The 16,491-nt window shown below is 52.3% G+C and overlaps 3 protein-coding genes across 3 annotated transcripts; 2 read left to right on the forward strand and 1 right to left on the reverse strand.

The window, feature by feature from the left end:
* The first annotated feature begins 227 nt into the window (after positions 1 to 227).
* LOC126635636 (cytochrome b-c1 complex subunit 6, mitochondrial) lies at positions 228 to 1,716 on the forward strand. The gene is made up of 4 exons (XM_050307057.1): positions 228 to 331; positions 432 to 452; positions 571 to 732; positions 1,467 to 1,716. Exons 1-4 carry the CDS (start codon positions 308 to 310, stop codon positions 1,497 to 1,499), a joined length of 240 nt encoding a protein of 79 aa, XP_050163014.1. The 5' UTR covers positions 228 to 307; the 3' UTR covers positions 1,500 to 1,716.
* Positions 1,717 to 2,708: 992 nt separating this feature from the next.
* Positions 2,709 to 6,472, forward strand: NSUN4 (NOP2/Sun RNA methyltransferase 4). Its single transcript, XM_050307056.1, has 6 exons — positions 2,709 to 2,822; positions 3,544 to 3,947; positions 4,091 to 4,254; positions 4,403 to 4,557; positions 5,166 to 5,290; positions 6,045 to 6,472. Exons 1-6 carry the CDS (start codon positions 2,709 to 2,711, stop codon positions 6,316 to 6,318), a joined length of 1,236 nt encoding a protein of 411 aa, XP_050163013.1. The 3' UTR covers positions 6,319 to 6,472.
* Positions 6,473 to 7,348: 876 nt separating this feature from the next.
* On the reverse strand, positions 7,349 to 16,491 carry LOC126635637 (vitamin D3 hydroxylase-associated protein-like). The gene is made up of 15 exons (XM_050307058.1): positions 16,282 to 16,491; positions 14,798 to 14,911; positions 14,327 to 14,470; positions 12,954 to 13,087; positions 12,359 to 12,565; positions 11,844 to 11,884; positions 11,490 to 11,614; positions 10,205 to 10,330; positions 9,687 to 9,784; positions 9,420 to 9,519; positions 9,276 to 9,319; positions 8,768 to 8,807; positions 8,185 to 8,293; positions 7,785 to 7,930; positions 7,349 to 7,600 (listed from the first exon to the last, which is right to left on the reverse strand). Exons 1-15 carry the CDS (start codon positions 16,489 to 16,491, stop codon positions 7,475 to 7,477), a joined length of 1,764 nt encoding a protein of 587 aa, XP_050163015.1. The 3' UTR covers positions 7,349 to 7,474.

Genomic DNA, 16,491 nt, shown 5'->3' on the forward strand with positions numbered 1-16,491 from the left:
TGGCAGCGGGCGGCCATGTTGGGAAGGTCGCGCCGGGCGGCGGGGCAGGATGGACAGGCGGGCGGCGGCCGGGCCGAGCCGGCTCCAAGGCAGCAGCCCCCGGGAAGAAGGGATAAAGCAGGCTGGGAGCGCAGCAACAGCCGTGCTGGCGCGGTCAGGGACGCGGCCGCCGGTGGCGGCCATGCTGGGAAGGGCGGCGCGGCGGGGGGAAGCCCCGCCCTGGCGAGGCGGCCCTTCCGCTGCCGGCGCGGGCGGCGGCGGTTCCGGCGGGTGACCCTGCGGAGTCCTTCGGTGCGGCGGCAGCGCGATGGGGCGCGACGGGGAGCCCGAGGTGAGCGGGGAGCCCCCTCACATCCTCCCCTCCTCCCGGGGGGACGGGCACACGGGGCGTGCGGGCGGCCGTAACGCTGTGCTCTCTTTTCTTTCCCTAGGAGGAAGAGGAAGAGCTGGTGGTAAGACGGGGAGCCCGGGCCGCGATGTGGCTCCCTCCTGAAGCAGTGGGGCTGGAGGGGCGGGGGGGAGGTGGCCTGTGGGGGTGTCGCGGTGCTCAGCGCAGCCCCGTGTCCGCAGGATCCCCTCACCACGGTGCGGGAGCACTGCGAGCAGACGGAGAAATGCGTGAAGGCGCGGGAGCGGCTGGAGCTGTGTGACGCGAGGGTGTCCTCCCGGTCCGAGACGGAGGAGCAGTGCACGGAGGAGCTCTTCGACTTCCTGCACGCCAGGGACCACTGTGTGAGTGCGGCCTCCCTGCTGGGGCTGGGGGCAGAGCTGCCTTCAGCCACGCTGCTGGCAGTGCGGGCAGGTCGAGTGTGACACGTGGTAGCTGTTCAGTCAGAGGGAGCTCTGAAAAACTGTGTTTTCTTATTAAATGTTCAGTTCCTTCTTGTTACATCACATCCAGCTGGGATTCAGTAGGTTAAATAAGTCATGCCTATGGTTTGTGCCCTGCAGGTGGCACTTGGCTATTTCGGTCTTGTATTTGACATTTTAAAGTTAAGCCTTTTTAACCTGAGCTGAAGCTTTGTAAGTTGTCTCGTTAGTTTTCTTGAATTATAGAATCGTAGAATCAACTGGGTTGGAAGAGACCTCCGAGATCATCAAGTCCAACCCTTGATCCAACCCCACTGTGGTTACCAGATCATGGCACTCAGTGCCACATCCAGCCTCATCTTAAAAACATCCAGGGATGGTGAATCCACCACCTCTCTGGGCAGGCCATTCCAATGCCTGATCCCTCTCTCTGTAAAGAACTTCTTTCTAATATCTAACCTAAACCTCCCCTGACAGAGCTTAAGCCCATGCCCTCTTGTCCTGAATGACTTGTTGCAGAACCATGAGAGGAGTTGAGGAGAAGGCTGCAGGGCCATGTGCATTGGTGGTCCAGAAAACCCAGAGGCAGGTGGTAACACTGCCGATTTCCATCGCTAAACCCCGAGTTACTGAGGTCTCTCTCTCTCTCTTTACAGGTTGCTCACAAACTTTTTAGTAAACTGAAGTGAAAGTGGGCATGATTGTCCACCTGCTTCCACAGCCAGTGTCAGCGGTTCCTGGATCACAGTTCTGCTTCCTGCCGTCCATCCTCCATGAGTGTCAACTAAACGGCTTCCTGGCAGCGTGTCACTGCCTCTGTGCTACTGGAAGATGTGAAGCTGTGCAAAGAAAACCATGTTAATGTTCTGTAATTTTCCATATTAAATGTTCAGAGTTTCCATGGAAGTGCTTTCTGTTTATTTCCAGGTTCTTGTTCTTCTGATTTGCACTGGGTTAAGGTGAAATCAGGGGTTGTCAGAGGTCAGTTTAGTGGAGGGAGTCATCCTCACCTGTGGGAACGTCCTTTTTCTTCAGCCATGATATTCTGTAGCTGCAGCCCAGTCCCACAGGGAAGAATTTATCTGTTAAAGCCACAAAGATTATTTTCAAGACCCTTTTCTAGGAGAGAAAAGTTCCTTTCCCACCCTTGGAGGAAAGCTGTCACCTGTCCCTCACTGTCTCCTGCTGCTGCCAGCGGCTGGGAGAGCCTCCTGGCTGGAGCCAGCTTTACCTTCTTGCCCAGAAAACCAACCACGTGGCTGTGGAGGTGCAGGGTGTTGCTTCACCTTCTCAAACCCCAGCCCCTTCTGCTCACCTGGGACTGCCCTGTCTGTGCTCAGCCTCCTCCTTTGGCGAGCAGGATGTATTTAGTAGCAGGAAAACTACGACATGTCACAGGGCACAAACATTGTCAGCTGTGAGAATTGGACTACTACATGGATATGAAGAACAGCCAAGTTAAAAAGGTGGCAGGTTTAATTCCACAAAAATTCTCAGCTGTGAGAATTTTTGTGGAATTAAACCTGCCACCTTTTTAACTTGGCTGTTCTTTATCCATGCAGTAGTCCACAGCATTTTTGCTGGTGGATTTCAAGCTTAATCCCTCGTGGACTGAAACGGGTTTTTATTAGGGTAAGCATAAGGTCACTTTCGGGAGTTTTTTGTGCGCCAGGTCCAGCTGCGCGCGCGCGCGTTTCTCCCGCTGCGAAGCCCGTTTGTTTCCAGGATCCTTTCCAGCCCAAACCCAGCTGAGTAACCACAGAACCACGGCACAACGATCATTCAGGTACAGCCCGCTGCCACCAGACCCGGTTTCCCAGAGCCCCATCCCTCCCTCCTTGCCATGAGCACTTCCCGGGTCCCGCCCCGGAAGGCGCCGTCGGGGAGCGATGGGAGCGATGGCGGCGCTGGGAGGGCGGGCTGCGGTCCCGCTGCTGCGCCGGGGACCGGGAGCGGTGCTGGGAGCGGTGCAGGGAGCGGGGCAGCGCCGGCACCGGCACAAGGAGAAGTGGGTGAGCGGGGCCGGGAGGGGGGAATCCCTTCCCGACGGGGCTGCCGGCGCAACCGCGCCCCCAGCCGCGCTGCTTGCACCCGCTTCTCCCACCCCGCTCACCCTTTGGCACCCCACGCATCCCTCTGACCTCCCCACTTCTCCCCTCTCGCCGCGCCCTCGTTCCGCTGCTCAGTGCGCGGCCCTTCTCTCCCTGTATGCCTCCCCCTCCCCGTGCCCCCAGCCCCGCTCGGCCATCCGTGGAATCATGGAATGTGCCGAGTTGGAAGGGACCCATCAGGATCGTCCAGTCCAACTCCCGGCCCTGCGCAGGACTCCCCAGGAATCACCACACCGAGTACCTGAGCGCATTGTCCAAACCCTTCTTGAACTCAGAAAGGCTTGGCCACTTCTCTGGGGAACGTGTTCCGGTGCTAAATCACCTGCTGGATGAAAAACTTTCTCCTAATATTTAACACGAATCTCTCCTGAATCAGCTTTATGCCTTTTCCTCGAGTCCTGTCACAATTGCACTCCTGAGCCCTCCCCAGGGGACCACCAGCCCACGGATGTAGGGGTTCACCTGTTCCTGCCGCTTTCAGGGGCAGCAGAAAGGCCCCATAGACTTCTGGCAGCACAGAATCCGCTGCTGGATTCTCCCAGAAAAACGTGGAGGCTGGGTGAGGGTACCGGGATATTGAGCTATTTTGTCTTTTAGCGTCTCTGGTATTTTTCCCTCCTAGGCTACCACGGCCCCCCGCATTCCGTCCACCAGACTGGCCCTGCACCACTTCGACTCGAGCTACAGCCTGCACCTGGGGGAGCTGTGGCCCTCTGTCCGTGCCGGCCTGCTCTGTGAGCAGAAGTACGGCGCCCTCCTCAACAACTTCTCTGAACTCGACCACGTCACCCAGGAGCTGGAGCTGCTGAATGCCACCGATTTCATTTCCGAAGCCCTCCAAAAGGCCCAGCAGTCACAGCAGGGCACAGCTGCGAGGGAAGCAGGGAGAGGCTCCCAGGAGGGCAGGACTGTAATACAGGCAGAGGCAATGACAGAGACATCGCCACCGTTTCGTGCCTCCATCAGCCCCAAAATCAAGTGTTACACCTTCCCCAGGGGTGACATCACGCGCTTTCACCCTGCACGGTGAGACACCCTGGACAGACCACCCACTGTCGCTGGCAGCCCTGGGGGCTGCTTCCCTACATTCCAGTCCTCACTCCAACTGCTTTTTTCTTTTCTTTTCCCCTTGCACATTTGCCTGTGTTATACAAACTGGTGATTTCCAGGCCGGATACTCTGGGGCTCCTTGGTTATTATCTCATGGATGCAGCATCTCTCCTGCCCGTCCTTGCGCTCGATGTGCAGCGGGATGACCTTGTCCTTGACCTCTGCGCTGCTCCAGGTGGCAAGACTCTGGCTCTGCTGCAGACTGGGCTTTGTGTAAGTGGAGGTGGGTGTTCCCTTGTTCCCCATCCTTAAACAAGGCTGGAAGAGTGTGCTGTGCTCATTAACGTCTGGCCGTTAATAATTTCTGACTATAAGAGTTGGGAATCAGGTGTGTTTTTGCAGTTCCCAGTGTTCCTGTTGTGTCCCTGCAGGGCATCTGGCAGCCAACGATGTCTCCATTTCCAGGACAAAGAGGCTGCACCAGATCCTTCATAACTATGTTCTCAAAGAAGTCAGGGAAACTGTGAGTGTCACGTCCTACGACGGAAGGGACTGGCAGGACGTGGAAGGTGGCACTTTTCATAAGGTAGGTTATTGGGAACTGGTGAAGATAAACCCTCTTTTTGAGGAAGGCAGCAGCTTATTCTACAGTATAACTGTGTAGTTTTCCACAATCTTAAATGCAGAGGAAGAGAGGACTAAGACACACAGGGAGTAATATTTGCTCCGGCTATCCCTTCCTGCAGGATCTGGTGCATACGTGCAGCCAGAGTTGTACCTTTATTTGCCTCTGTAATACCATGTAGAAGTCCTATTCTTGTCCATCACCTGGAAGGGGTTAAGTGTGAAGATGAGATAACTCTGTTTTCTCAGCCATGTCCAGCCTCAGGCGCTGGGTTTGGTTCTCTGGAAGGCCTCACTGTAGGAACACGTGCGGTGACGTCTCCCAGGCAGACACCCAGAGGAGGAACATTAAATGAGGACATGTGCGAGTGTGGGATGTTTTTCACCATCTCTGGGTCTGTTTGCACATTCCCAAGATGCCAGAGCAGCCAGATGATCACAGTTCAGTGTGGTGCACAGCTACACTCAGGCTCTGGGAGCTGCCTGTGCGTGGTGAGGGTGGAGGAGGTGGGCACGGGGCAGCTGCACAAGGGGACTGCACGGGACTGACAGAGACCTCTGCTGCTGCAGGTGCTGGTGGACGTGCCCTGCACGACGGACAGGCACTCTGCCATGGAGGAGCACAACAACATCTTCCACAAGATGCGAACCAAGGAGCGTCAGATGCTGCCCATGCTGCAGCTGCAGCTGCTGATGTGAGTGAGCTCGATGCTGCTTTCTCGTGCTGTTTGTGTTACAGTAGCAGCTCTCCATGGCCAGCACTGAAATGTCTTTTTTACTTTATCCCCAACTGGGAAATGTGGAAACCATGTGTAGTTTTCTGGAAGAGCACCAGTCGGAACACATCAAAGTGCAATATACATGTAAGAAGGTGCAAATGTTCTTGGTCAGATCACAGGTCCTGCCTGTCCCCAGCAGTAGCTGTAAGGAGCTAGGGATAAGGGTCTAAGGAACATGATAGGTATAGTGTTGTCCTTTTGGGTGATGATCTCCCAGATCCTGCTGATCAGCCCTAGAGGATTCCTGAGTGCCCACATCTCCCAGCACATGGGGTGCTTCATCACCTCATTTTGCTGGGAAGGCTGGATGGACTCACTGTGCTGCAGCAACATGGAAACAGATTAGAAAGACTTGCAAGAGTCTCTTCCCCTCTGCATGCTCTTATCCCATTCCCTTGGACACGACTGCAGGGTTATGCCTTCCAGCCGCTCTCCAGGAGTATCTCTCCCATGTTAAATTCATTATCAATCTAAGCATCCATTTGACTCATTGCCCTGGCCTAAAACAGTCCTCACGTTGCAGTGACACAGACTGCTGAGTCTATGGAGTTCAAGATTTGTCTGTCACTTCCTATGAGTTACCTGTTGGCTTCCCAGTGTTGGTGGGTGGGAATGCTTGTTCCCCACACTTCTCTTCCTATGATGACACGTGTGTTCATCTTGCTTGCAGGGCTGGGATCCTCGCTACCAAGCCAGGAGGAGACGTGGTGTACTCCACGTGCTCCCTCTCCCCGCTGCAGAACGAGTGCGTGGTCGAGAGAGCGGTAGAAATTGCGGAGACCCAGTTTAACATCAGTGTCCGCGTCGAGGACTTGAGCCACTTTCGGACGCTCTTCCAGGACACGTTTTCCTTCTTCTCAGGTTGCCGGTTGGGGGAGCTTGTTCTGCCTCACCTCACGGCCAACTTTGGACCTATGTATTTCTGCAAATTACATCGGATGTAGAAGGGGCAGCAGGCTATGTCTGTTTGCTCTCAGGAAATACCCCAGATTTCCAGGGAAAGTACAACTGCTTTATATTTATTTTTCTTTTTTAAAATGTCCCAAGGGAAGTCTGCTTTTTTACTGCAGACATAGAAAATAAATGAGAAAGACCTGCTGTGAAGTCTCCTGAATGTTTTATCTGTTTGAGACTGAGGTGTTTAATCTAGGAAAGAGAGGTCTTATCAGAGGGAGCGATTTATCCATCTGTGTGGGGCAGGATTAATGGCCCTGTGTGGGTGCTGCTCTCTCCCTCCTGTCTGACTGCTTTGATCCTACATGAGCAGGTTTGGGTTAACAAACACCATCTGGGGATCTCAGTCTTTGTCCCAGATCTCACCATCTGCATCAATGAGTTGCATCTGTCTCTGCTTATCTCCTGCCTTCAGAAAGAGCAGCCTGAGGTCCTGAAATCAGAGGTTCCTAAGGGTGCCCCTTCTTTGAGGCTGAAAATACATTTGTGATGCTGGAGATTTGGTGCTGTGGAAAGGCCAGTGACTGCTGCTATCCTTCACACACAGGAAAGCTGTAGGAAACCTGGGGGAAAGTGTGGATGCTCCTTTGCAAGATGCCACTTAATGTTCAGGGGGCAGGTGTTTGTATGATTTTGAATAGGTACTAGTTATAGAATCCTAGCCATCAGTGAAGGATTACTGGAGTTTATGATAAGAGTTGCTTAATAGCCACATTTTTATTTTTGTGAGCAAAATACAGTGATGGGGAGGGTGGCCATGGCTGTGTTTTTCACAGGGCAGCCCATATGAAGTTACTCCAATGCCAACAAGAAAGTACTATTGAGCTTTTGTAACCCTTTTCTCTCAGCACCACCCTGCTTCTGCAAGGGGCAGCATTGATGGAAATGGAGGTGAAGGGGTGGAAACTCACCCATGTCCGTTCTTGCAGGAAGGTGCAGTGCACAGATTTATCATCATTTGAACCCAGCTGAAGCCAGTCCTGCTGTGTGCATGGCATCCTGGTTCCTTACAGGATCCGTGCTTATTGGCAACGAGAGAGGTCAGGAAACGGTGTTTCCTTCCTCCTTCCCTCCTCTTTGTAGTCTCTGCACTGCCAGTGGCAGTCGTGCAGCGCTGTCCCTTGGGCCCTGAGGGGACCATGGGGGCTACGCCACTCTCTTCTCACGGCTGAGGGTCTCCACCTCCTTCATGAACCGCAGGCACAGCTCCTCCTGCCACGGCAAGGCCACGCACTGCACGGCCACGGGCATCCCCACGGCTCCTGACACAGCCTGCAGTGGGTACACAAGCAGTGAGGGGTTACCCGGGGGGCTCAGACCTCCAGCAACTTTTGGAAACTTGGTTTAGGCACGTGGCTCATCCCAGAGGGTGGGGAGGTTGTGGTTTGAGCCCTGCTGTTTGAGTGAAACTATTACTTGAATGTCCATCGTCAGTCTGCTCCACCACTTTCCATACCTGTTTCAGCTTCCTGTCCCAGGGGTCATCACAGCATCCTTGGTAAAGCTTCAGCTCTTCCTCATCCGCTTCTGTCACTGTGCTGACGGGTACAACCCCAGCAGGGAAGTTCAAGACGTTGTACAGCATCGTGGAGGAGATGGCAGCTGAGAGCAGCAGAAGAGAGAATCCAGCCAGTCACAGCCTCCTGTCTTGTTTCAAACCTACACATTCCATGCTCACTGAGGCCCCTGAGAGCTTTGTGTCTGTCTCCACCTGCTCAGATAGCTTTATGGTCGTTACTTTTCCTTCCTAATTCCCATAAAATGCTGAGGTGGGTGGTGAAGCTCCCCAGTACCTGATGTTTCTCTCCAGTCTCCGCCACTGGGATCCCTCCCGGGAAGGTCCCAGACTCACTTACTGAGGAGTTTCCCGGGGTATCCCGTGGTGAAGGCAGGCCCCAGGACAGGGCACAGCACAACGTCCAGATGCAGTTCCTTCCACCGGGTGATGAACTCGGAGCGGTACACCTTGGGGAGGAGAAGGGAGAGGACGTGGAGCCCATGCCCATGCCTGGAGCATCTCAGCTTTTTCAGGGTAGGCCCCGGGCTCTGGCACAGCTGAGGAGGCAGCAGCACTCAGCAGTGCTCGAGGAAAGAGGCAGAGGAATGCATGTTTGCCTCTACAGCATGTGGCCAGGAAGTGGAAAGGTCCCTCTTTAGCCATTCCCTCTCCCAGGACAGCCTTTGTTGTGCTGGGACTGTTGAACGTGGATGTTTGTGAATGAACCTTATGGGCAATCGATAAAGTCCTGTCTGGGCTGGCCCAAAGGCCCATTTACCCATTCCTGTCTCTCTTTTGTACCTTTTCCTCCATCCTGTCTCCTCCCCAGCACCTCCTCTCCTGCACAACCCCATTCCAAAACAATAACTCTCCAACCTGGCACTTGCCATAAAGCCTCAACTTGTAGCATGATGCCAGAGAGGAAAGTCTTCAAAACATACCTGTATTTGATGGTGATGATTCCACATCTCCTTCACTGACCTGCAAGTGGAAATCATAGCAACATCTTTAAGAGGAGGAGGAACTGCTTAAATAGGCCTTTGGGTTGATAAGCCCTGGTGATTTTAACAGTTATTTAAAACAATACAGCTTTCACAGTCTAAAGTTTCCTTTGGCATCTGCCCAAGCAATTAAGCAGCAAATGTCTGGATGTGCTGGAGAGGGTTTCTTTGATGAGTACTCTGGATTTAATACTTGTTCTCTTCCACAGGCTTCCTGTGTGACCTTATCCATCCAAGTCCCTCAGTCCTGCCAGGGTATCACTAAGGGTGGTGCAGCACTAGGGAGCTGGGTTCCTAAAGGCTGAAGCCATGTCCAGGATAGAGGGACAACCCCTGCAGAGAGCAGGTCAGAGCCTGTTGTGAATCCAGTCCACCCCAACTATGGACACTCAGAGGAGAAGGTATTGCCCCCTTTTCATGGATATCCCTGGGGACGATGCTGTCTTACCTCATTCCACTCATGGCATTCAGATAGTCAGCCAGGCGGGGAAACTGGAAAGGCAGGAGGTTCCTTAGGGACATGACAAAGGGGTGCAGTAACTTATGCCACTCTGGGAAATCCCCAATCCCATCCTGAGGGATGGGGACTCACCAGAGGTTTAAGAAGCAGAGCCAGAATCTTCTTTACCAGCCTTGGGGTCTTGCAGGAATTCGCCTGTGGTTTCAAGCTTGGGTCTATGATATCTCCTGTGCTGAGAGATGACAAGAAGAGGGGGATCATGCCAGAGAAGCTGTTTGCCTTTTCTCAGAGACCTGAGTGTTGGCTGTTTGGGGTGGGAGAGGTGGGCTGGTTTTGCCTGCGTCATGCTCGTGGCGTGGGCATGGAGGTGTTTGCAGCTTCCAGAGGGCTCCTACTTACAACACATCCAACCAAGCACGTCCTCCATCAGCAAAAAGCGTCTTCATAAACAGTTCAGTCATGACATAGGGGATCCGGGGTGGAGAAAAGGGCACCAGCTGCACCAAAACACAAGATTAGGTGGCAGCCTGGGGATGTGGGTATGTATTTCCCCTCCCATGCCCCATGGCCTTTTCCCCTCAGTAGTCCAGGACAGACAGAGATCTCCATGGGCATTGGAGAGGAAGGAGAAAAACAACTGCCAGGGCTGTCCTGCAGAGATGGATTCGTTACACCCTCCTGGGCACAGGTTTGCTAATTGCTCGTGCTGTTTCCCCCTGGGCAGGTGTGTGGCTGTGGTAACCTCATCTCACACCTCTGGTTGGTCTATCCCACTGATGGATTTGGGGGCTATGGTGTTTTTTTTCTTTTTTTTTTGTGGTTGTTTTTTTTTCTGAAGGGTGATTTCCTCAGTGAGGAGGGAAGCTGGGGACACCCTGGGGAGAAGAGCAGGGCGTGGTTTGGGTGGTTGTGCTCACCTGGTGCCCGGCTGCCTGCAGAGCTCTCCTGGTTGCCTTCACCGCCCGCCGCATGCAGGGGGGCAGTGGGAAGTAACCATCGGTGTCGTAGTACCCGATCCGCAGGGGAGTGGAGCTGCAGTACACCTGGAGAGAAGAGACACCAGTTTAGCAGTCCTGTTCCCAATGGAATGGGTGAGAAGATCCTTTAGATGTAAGCCACTGGCTAGATCTGGGACGAAGAATGAATCCAGCCACACCCAGACTCTTATCAATAGTTTAGAAAGCAAGGGGGTCCTCTCTGAACCTTGTGACTCAATGGGAGAGTCCCCCCTACTCCTTGTATTTCCCTATTAAATCCTTAGATACAAACCCTTGACCAGTGTGGGACTAGGATTGGACTCAGCTGTACCTAGACTCTGTCAGGAGTTTAGAAAGCAATGGAGTCCTCTCTGAACCTTGTGACTTCATGGTAGGGTCTTCCCTTCCCTTTGTACCCTTGCCCTATGCATCCCCAGTCTCCATGCAAATGATTCCAAAGTGACTCCAAGCTGATTTTCCTTTGTGTGCTTCATCTATATAATAAGTAACAGAGTGAACCCTGCCATCAGAACCTGTCACCCTTTTTGCAAATTTATATTAAAACCTGCTTTTTCCAATGCCTTTGACAGTGATTCTTTAAGTGACCTAAACCACTCACTTGTGACACCCACCCTGCTGGGGGCTAGATCTGCCCCCATGCTGACACCCACTGCAGAAGGGAGCAAAAGCTCCAGGTGTTAGGGAGTAACTAATTGTCTGGTTTGCTGCTCACAGTTTCCATACATTCCCCTTCCCAAATGTCTACCCTCGCCTTTCTCTCCAGCCTCCTTCATCTCAGCCTTCAGAGAGAGCACAGCCTCTCTACACCAGTAGATTCAATCACTGCTGCAAAGGACAGAGGTGAAAAAACCTTCTGAAGTTGGTCCTGCAGCAGAGGGATAGTAAATGCCCTCAGTTATTTGCTGCAGCAGTTTCTGATCCTGTCTCATCTTCCCCTAAAAATCTTCATCTGTTTGCTCCTTCAGCTGTTTGCTTTCCTCCCCCACTCTTTCCTGGGTTCTCTCAATCTGATAAGCTACAAGCCCCCTAAGGAGGCAGACAGGATAACTACTGATGAGCCTGTTTTTTCCCCCTAATAATTACGATTTGTGCCCTCAAAGAAAGCTATATTACTGGGAACCGGTACTGTAAGGACAACTGGACCCTGAAAGAAGCTGTGCAGCACCCTGAAAGGAACACAGGCCTTGCTGAGTTGAGGACTCACCTCCCCGTTGAAGGGGATGGGGGGCACGGTGGGGTCCAGCCGGAACATCTCCTCGCAGAGCAGCGCCCTCATGCACAGGGCCAGGCTGTCCACGTCCCTCGCCATCGGCCCCACAGCACAAGGAACTGCAATGGGACAGGAGCAAACACCCACATTAAGCAGATGGATGTGCCAAACCATCTGATCCACCCCTCTGCACAGCCACGCTGCTGCAAGGGGTGGGCAGGCAATGAGGTGGGATGTTTCAGACGGGCTCCGGAGAGATCTTGGTTGTCTCAAGGCTTTCCTCTGGCCTAGAGGAGGACATAGGGCTTTTCAGAGGATACAGAGAAAAGCAATTAAAAATTCTTGTACCTGCCAGGATCCCATTGACAGGGCCAGTCACTCCAGACAGGCTTTTGGAAAAAAAGAAAGAAGTATATTGTCATTTCAGTAATTGGGAGATATTCCCAATACACTTGAATAGCATACCAGGGCCTTCAGTTCAGGACCAGAACCAGGAGGAAACTATTTCAAGTATTTGATTTATGTGAAACAAGAAATTTTGGCCAAAAGGAAAAAAAAACAAACCTCAAAATGAAATCCCAACAAATCTTAGCTTTGGTTTAACCAAAAATGTCCCGTATTGGCATTATTCAACCACTTTAATCTCCTTTTACTTTTATCTCCAGACTAGATTTACAGTGAAAACATGTCCATTTCCCACAAAATATAAATAACCATGTTGTCTGCTGGGAGAGGTTTCGAGCAAAGCAAGCCACCCTTTAAGAACCATCCTCTCTATTTCTTCCAAGTGCTTGCCGAGTCCCTGTCCCCTTCGGCTGAGTCTGACAATTAGCAGGGTTGGAAGGGCAGACCCCAGCACCCACCTGAGCCTTTCTGCCGTGGGTTTGAGCCCACACAGCCCACAGAAGCTGGAGGGCAGGCGGATGCTGCCCCCGATGTCCGAGCCGATGCCCAGGATGGAGCCTCCCCCTGAGATCAGAGCTCCCTCCCCTCCCGAGGAGCCCCCAGGGCTCTTCTGGTGGTTGAGGGGGTTCAAGGTCTGGCCAAAGATGGGATTGATGCAGTCATAGCTGGGGGAGAAGAAAACCAGCAAGCAGGCTGTCAGGAACAGCCAAATAAATGCCTTGAGTTTGTTTGCTTTCCCTTGCAGTGAGCCTGTGTGGCATAGTCAGTCCCAACCTTTCGTCCCATAAATCCCTCAGGACATGGCTCATTCCCATGGGCCTCTGCTCTCCCTCCCATGCACAAATGCACTTGATTTCTTTTAACTCATAGTAGGGTTTTTCCCTCTTAATCTTATCTGAAAGCTATTTCAGTTGAGATTGTTGTCAGCTAATGGAAGAGGGGCTCTCCAGGCGACATCCCAGGAGACAGGGAGAAGCCTGTCCTGGGACCTGCAGGGCTGGATTTTACCTTCAGAAGCACAACCAGAGGAAGATTTCTGACGATGTATGTCACCTGAAGAGGGACTGTGGCACGTTGGTCATTGCAAATGGGATGGCCCCTTGTCTCTTCAGAACTTTGACCAGGACACTGTCCTCCTTCATCAGAGTATCCAGGTGCTGTACAAGCCCACAAGTTGTCAGATGCCCCTGCACAAAGCAGAAATGACAAGGGGCATGGTCAGCACAGTTCCCTTGCCCTTTGGGAAGGATGATCTGGTATTCCCTTCAGGGGTTGTGTGTTTGATACTAACCCACTCCCTCATGAGTCCTTGCATGAAGGGCCAAGGACTCCCTCTCCTTCCGTTCTTGGCAGAGGTCTGCCAAGCATTCATAGGGTTAAAGCTTCTCCCAAAGCTGTCCTTGCTCTCCTCCATGCTCCTTCTCTGCCCTGACCCAAATGCAACTCCATAGGTGCACTAGCTCAGGATCAAACCCAGTGTCCTGCTGTCCAAGTGAAGCAACCAGTGGATGTTCAGGGAGGGAATATTCATCCCAGATGAACACAGTTTGAGCGCTTTCTTCAGTTAGCCATGGTATTTGGGCTTAGAGCCCTCAACTTTAGTGCAGCCTGTACGGTGTCATGTGTCAGAGGAGAAATCATTTGGGTCTATTACTATTAACCCCTGGATTTTTTCCTGCTGATGGAGATCTGCACTGGTTTTGGCTGGGGTAGTTTGTTTTCTTCACAGTAGCTAGTAGTGGGCTGTGTTGTGAATGTTGTGCTGTAAACAGTGCTGGTAACACAGAGATGTTGTAGCTATTGCTCAGCAGGGCTTACACGGAGCCAAGGCCTTTTCTGCTCCTGGTGTTGCCTCGCCAGTGTCGGGGTTAGAGGTGCAGAAGAAGCTGGGAGAAGCCACAGGCAGGACAGCTGATCCCAACTGACCAGAGGGACATTCCATGCCATGTGGCACCATGCTCAGCATATGAAGCTGGGGGGAGGAGAAGGAAGGGGGCTGTTCAGAGTGGTGGTGTTTGTCTTCCCCAGCCTCCGTTACGCATGACGGAGCCCTGCTCTCCTGGGGATGGCTGAACACCTGCCTGAACATGGGAAGCAGTGAATGAATTGCTTGTTTTGCTTCGCTTGTGTGCACAGCTTTATCTATTAAGCTGTCTTTACCTCAACCCACAAATTTTCTCATTTTCACCCTTTCTATTCTCCCTCCCCCATCCCACCGCTGCGGGAGGGTGAGTGAGCGAGTGCCTGCTGGGGTTAGACCACAGCGAGGTTTTTAACTGCCAGGGTTGCAGCTGCAACAAGATGTGGGGCCACAACCTCAGTCATAGCTGGGTTTCCTGTGGTGCCTACCCCATTCTCCATGTCCCACCACTCCACCACCCAGCCCAGCTCATGGTGGGACACTTCACAGGCACAAAGGGAAGAACCTTGTGGCCGATGTGATCCTTGATGCTGACGGGGATGCCATAGAGCAGCCCTTTCTCCTTCTGCTGTTGTATTTCCTGGAGCTGCTCCTCACACTCTGGGATGAAATGTCGCAAGCAATTTGTCTGCTGGTTCACTTCCAGAGCCTTTGTTGGACACGTGGAGGAAGAGGTGTTAGTAAAGATCAGCCCTGTTACACAGCTGCATTCAGTAGCTACCTCCATCAACAAAACAAGGGCTTGGCATGAATGGTAAACCCCTCCCCAGGGCACCCCAGCTCAAGCCATCTCAAATTACTGGGCAGTGATGGATCTGATCCAGAGAAAGAGCATATCTTTCTCCTGACATCAGTTATATTAAAGACTTGTCATAATCACCAGCTCCAACAATCCTCTCGGCCATCAGCTCACTGACCACTGTATGGAGAATGTAAGTGATGTGATTTGTCCATCTCACTGTGGATGGACACTCACCTTCTCTAAGTAGGTGTAGAGGACAGTCTTGGGAGACAGAGACCCTTCCTGGAGTCTTTCAGTGAGTTCCAGCAGAGGCAGGGAAAGGATGGCATCTGTCTGGACACTGGGAACCTGCAAGGGGAAGATGAAGGTGATCCAGGGCAGCAGTTCCTGTTACACTTCGGCTCAGAGCGGATAAGTCTCTTGAATTTTGCCAACATTATCAACAGAGCTTGCTGGAAAGGCAGACCCTGCATGTGGGGGTTCAGGCCTTGAGCTGCCGAGCGTTTCATGCTGAGTTTGGGATGTCACAAACAAACAGGATGCAAACACAGGAGCCCAGCTATCTCTCAGGGTGGAGAAGAGCTTTGTCCATCCTCTGCAGCAGAGGACATGGCAATGCCTTCACCCTGGCACCACGGGATTTACCCACTGTCCAAGAGGTACCCTCAGCTGAGCAAACACTGCCAGGACAGAAGGTACCAAATTCCTTGCACACAAGCCTCAGGCTGTCCCTTCATCCCTCAGAATGGGTACAGGCAGTGCAGGACAGCCTGGGCTGAGGGCAAACATCTAATAGCTCAAGCCCAGAAAACTGCAAAGAGGTCATCAGGGACTCACAGGTGGGTAAGGTCTACCCAGATAAAGAAGACTGGCAGTTCTCAATGCCACCAGCTTTTAAAAATGTTTTTTTTTATAATCATATATATATTTCTATATATTTTAAGAAAAGAGGTTGTGGAGATACCTATCACTTGTACCTGGTATGCTTCATCTCCAGGTATGTTAACTGTGAAAATATGAGCTTGTTTATCCAGTACATATTCAAAGCAAATGGAACAGAAAAAAAAAGTGTTCAGAAAGGAGTGTTGCAGTAGGAATTCGGGGCCACTTCCATGCTGGTTAGATGCCTGCCTACCTCATTCATCCCCATGTCATGTCCTGGTTGCTCCCAGGGGATACTGAATGCCCTATCTTCATTAGTGTTAAGTTAGAGCAGGCATCTTCTGGGCAGCCTGATGGGTTGTGGGGTCTCACTTGCTGGAAATGCTGGTGAAAGCTCTTTTGAAGACTCTTCAAAAGCCGTCCAGAAGCCAGGTTTTAGGGACAAAGATATAGGGCTATGGACAGATGTGTAAACTTAGCATTAAGAAGAGGCAAAAGCTTTCTTACTTCTAACCATAGAGGCAAGAAACATTTCCAGATTTTGAAAGAACTGAGTTTTGGATCAGCGAAGGTCCAGTGCTTCATCAACATGTGGTCTCCAAACCCTCTTCTTAGTGAGTAATTCACATCCCCCTCAGGCTGGATGAAATGAGGTGCTGTAGACTCCTACCTCATCTCATCCAGCCTGAGGAGAGCAGTGATCTCCCTTTCTCCCTCTCTCCTTTTTCCTCTTGTTGGGGGCTGCTGGCACATCTCTTTGTTATAAAAGCTATGGGGGCATGAGCTGGCAGGAGGAGCTGAAGGACAATGTCAGACCCCGCAGAAGGACGGGTTACCTGCTCCCTGAACTGCTGGACAGCCTTTGCCATTTTCTTCAGACCCTCATCCCGGCTTTTCCGAGCTTCTTCCATTTTCTTCTGGATCATCTTTTTGCCCAGCCATTTCCAGACCACCACAGCTGCCACTGACCCGCCAAGAAGTGTGAGGGCAGCAGAAGTGTCCACCTTCCTCTCTGGCAGGAGCTGTCTCAGCTGCTGCTGGATCAT

This window comes from Myiozetetes cayanensis, unplaced genomic scaffold (genome assembly GCF_022539395.1).
Source record: "Myiozetetes cayanensis isolate MyiCay16 unplaced genomic scaffold, myiCay2020 scf12, whole genome shotgun sequence".
Lineage (NCBI taxonomy): Eukaryota > Metazoa > Chordata > Aves > Passeriformes > Tyrannidae > Myiozetetes > Myiozetetes cayanensis.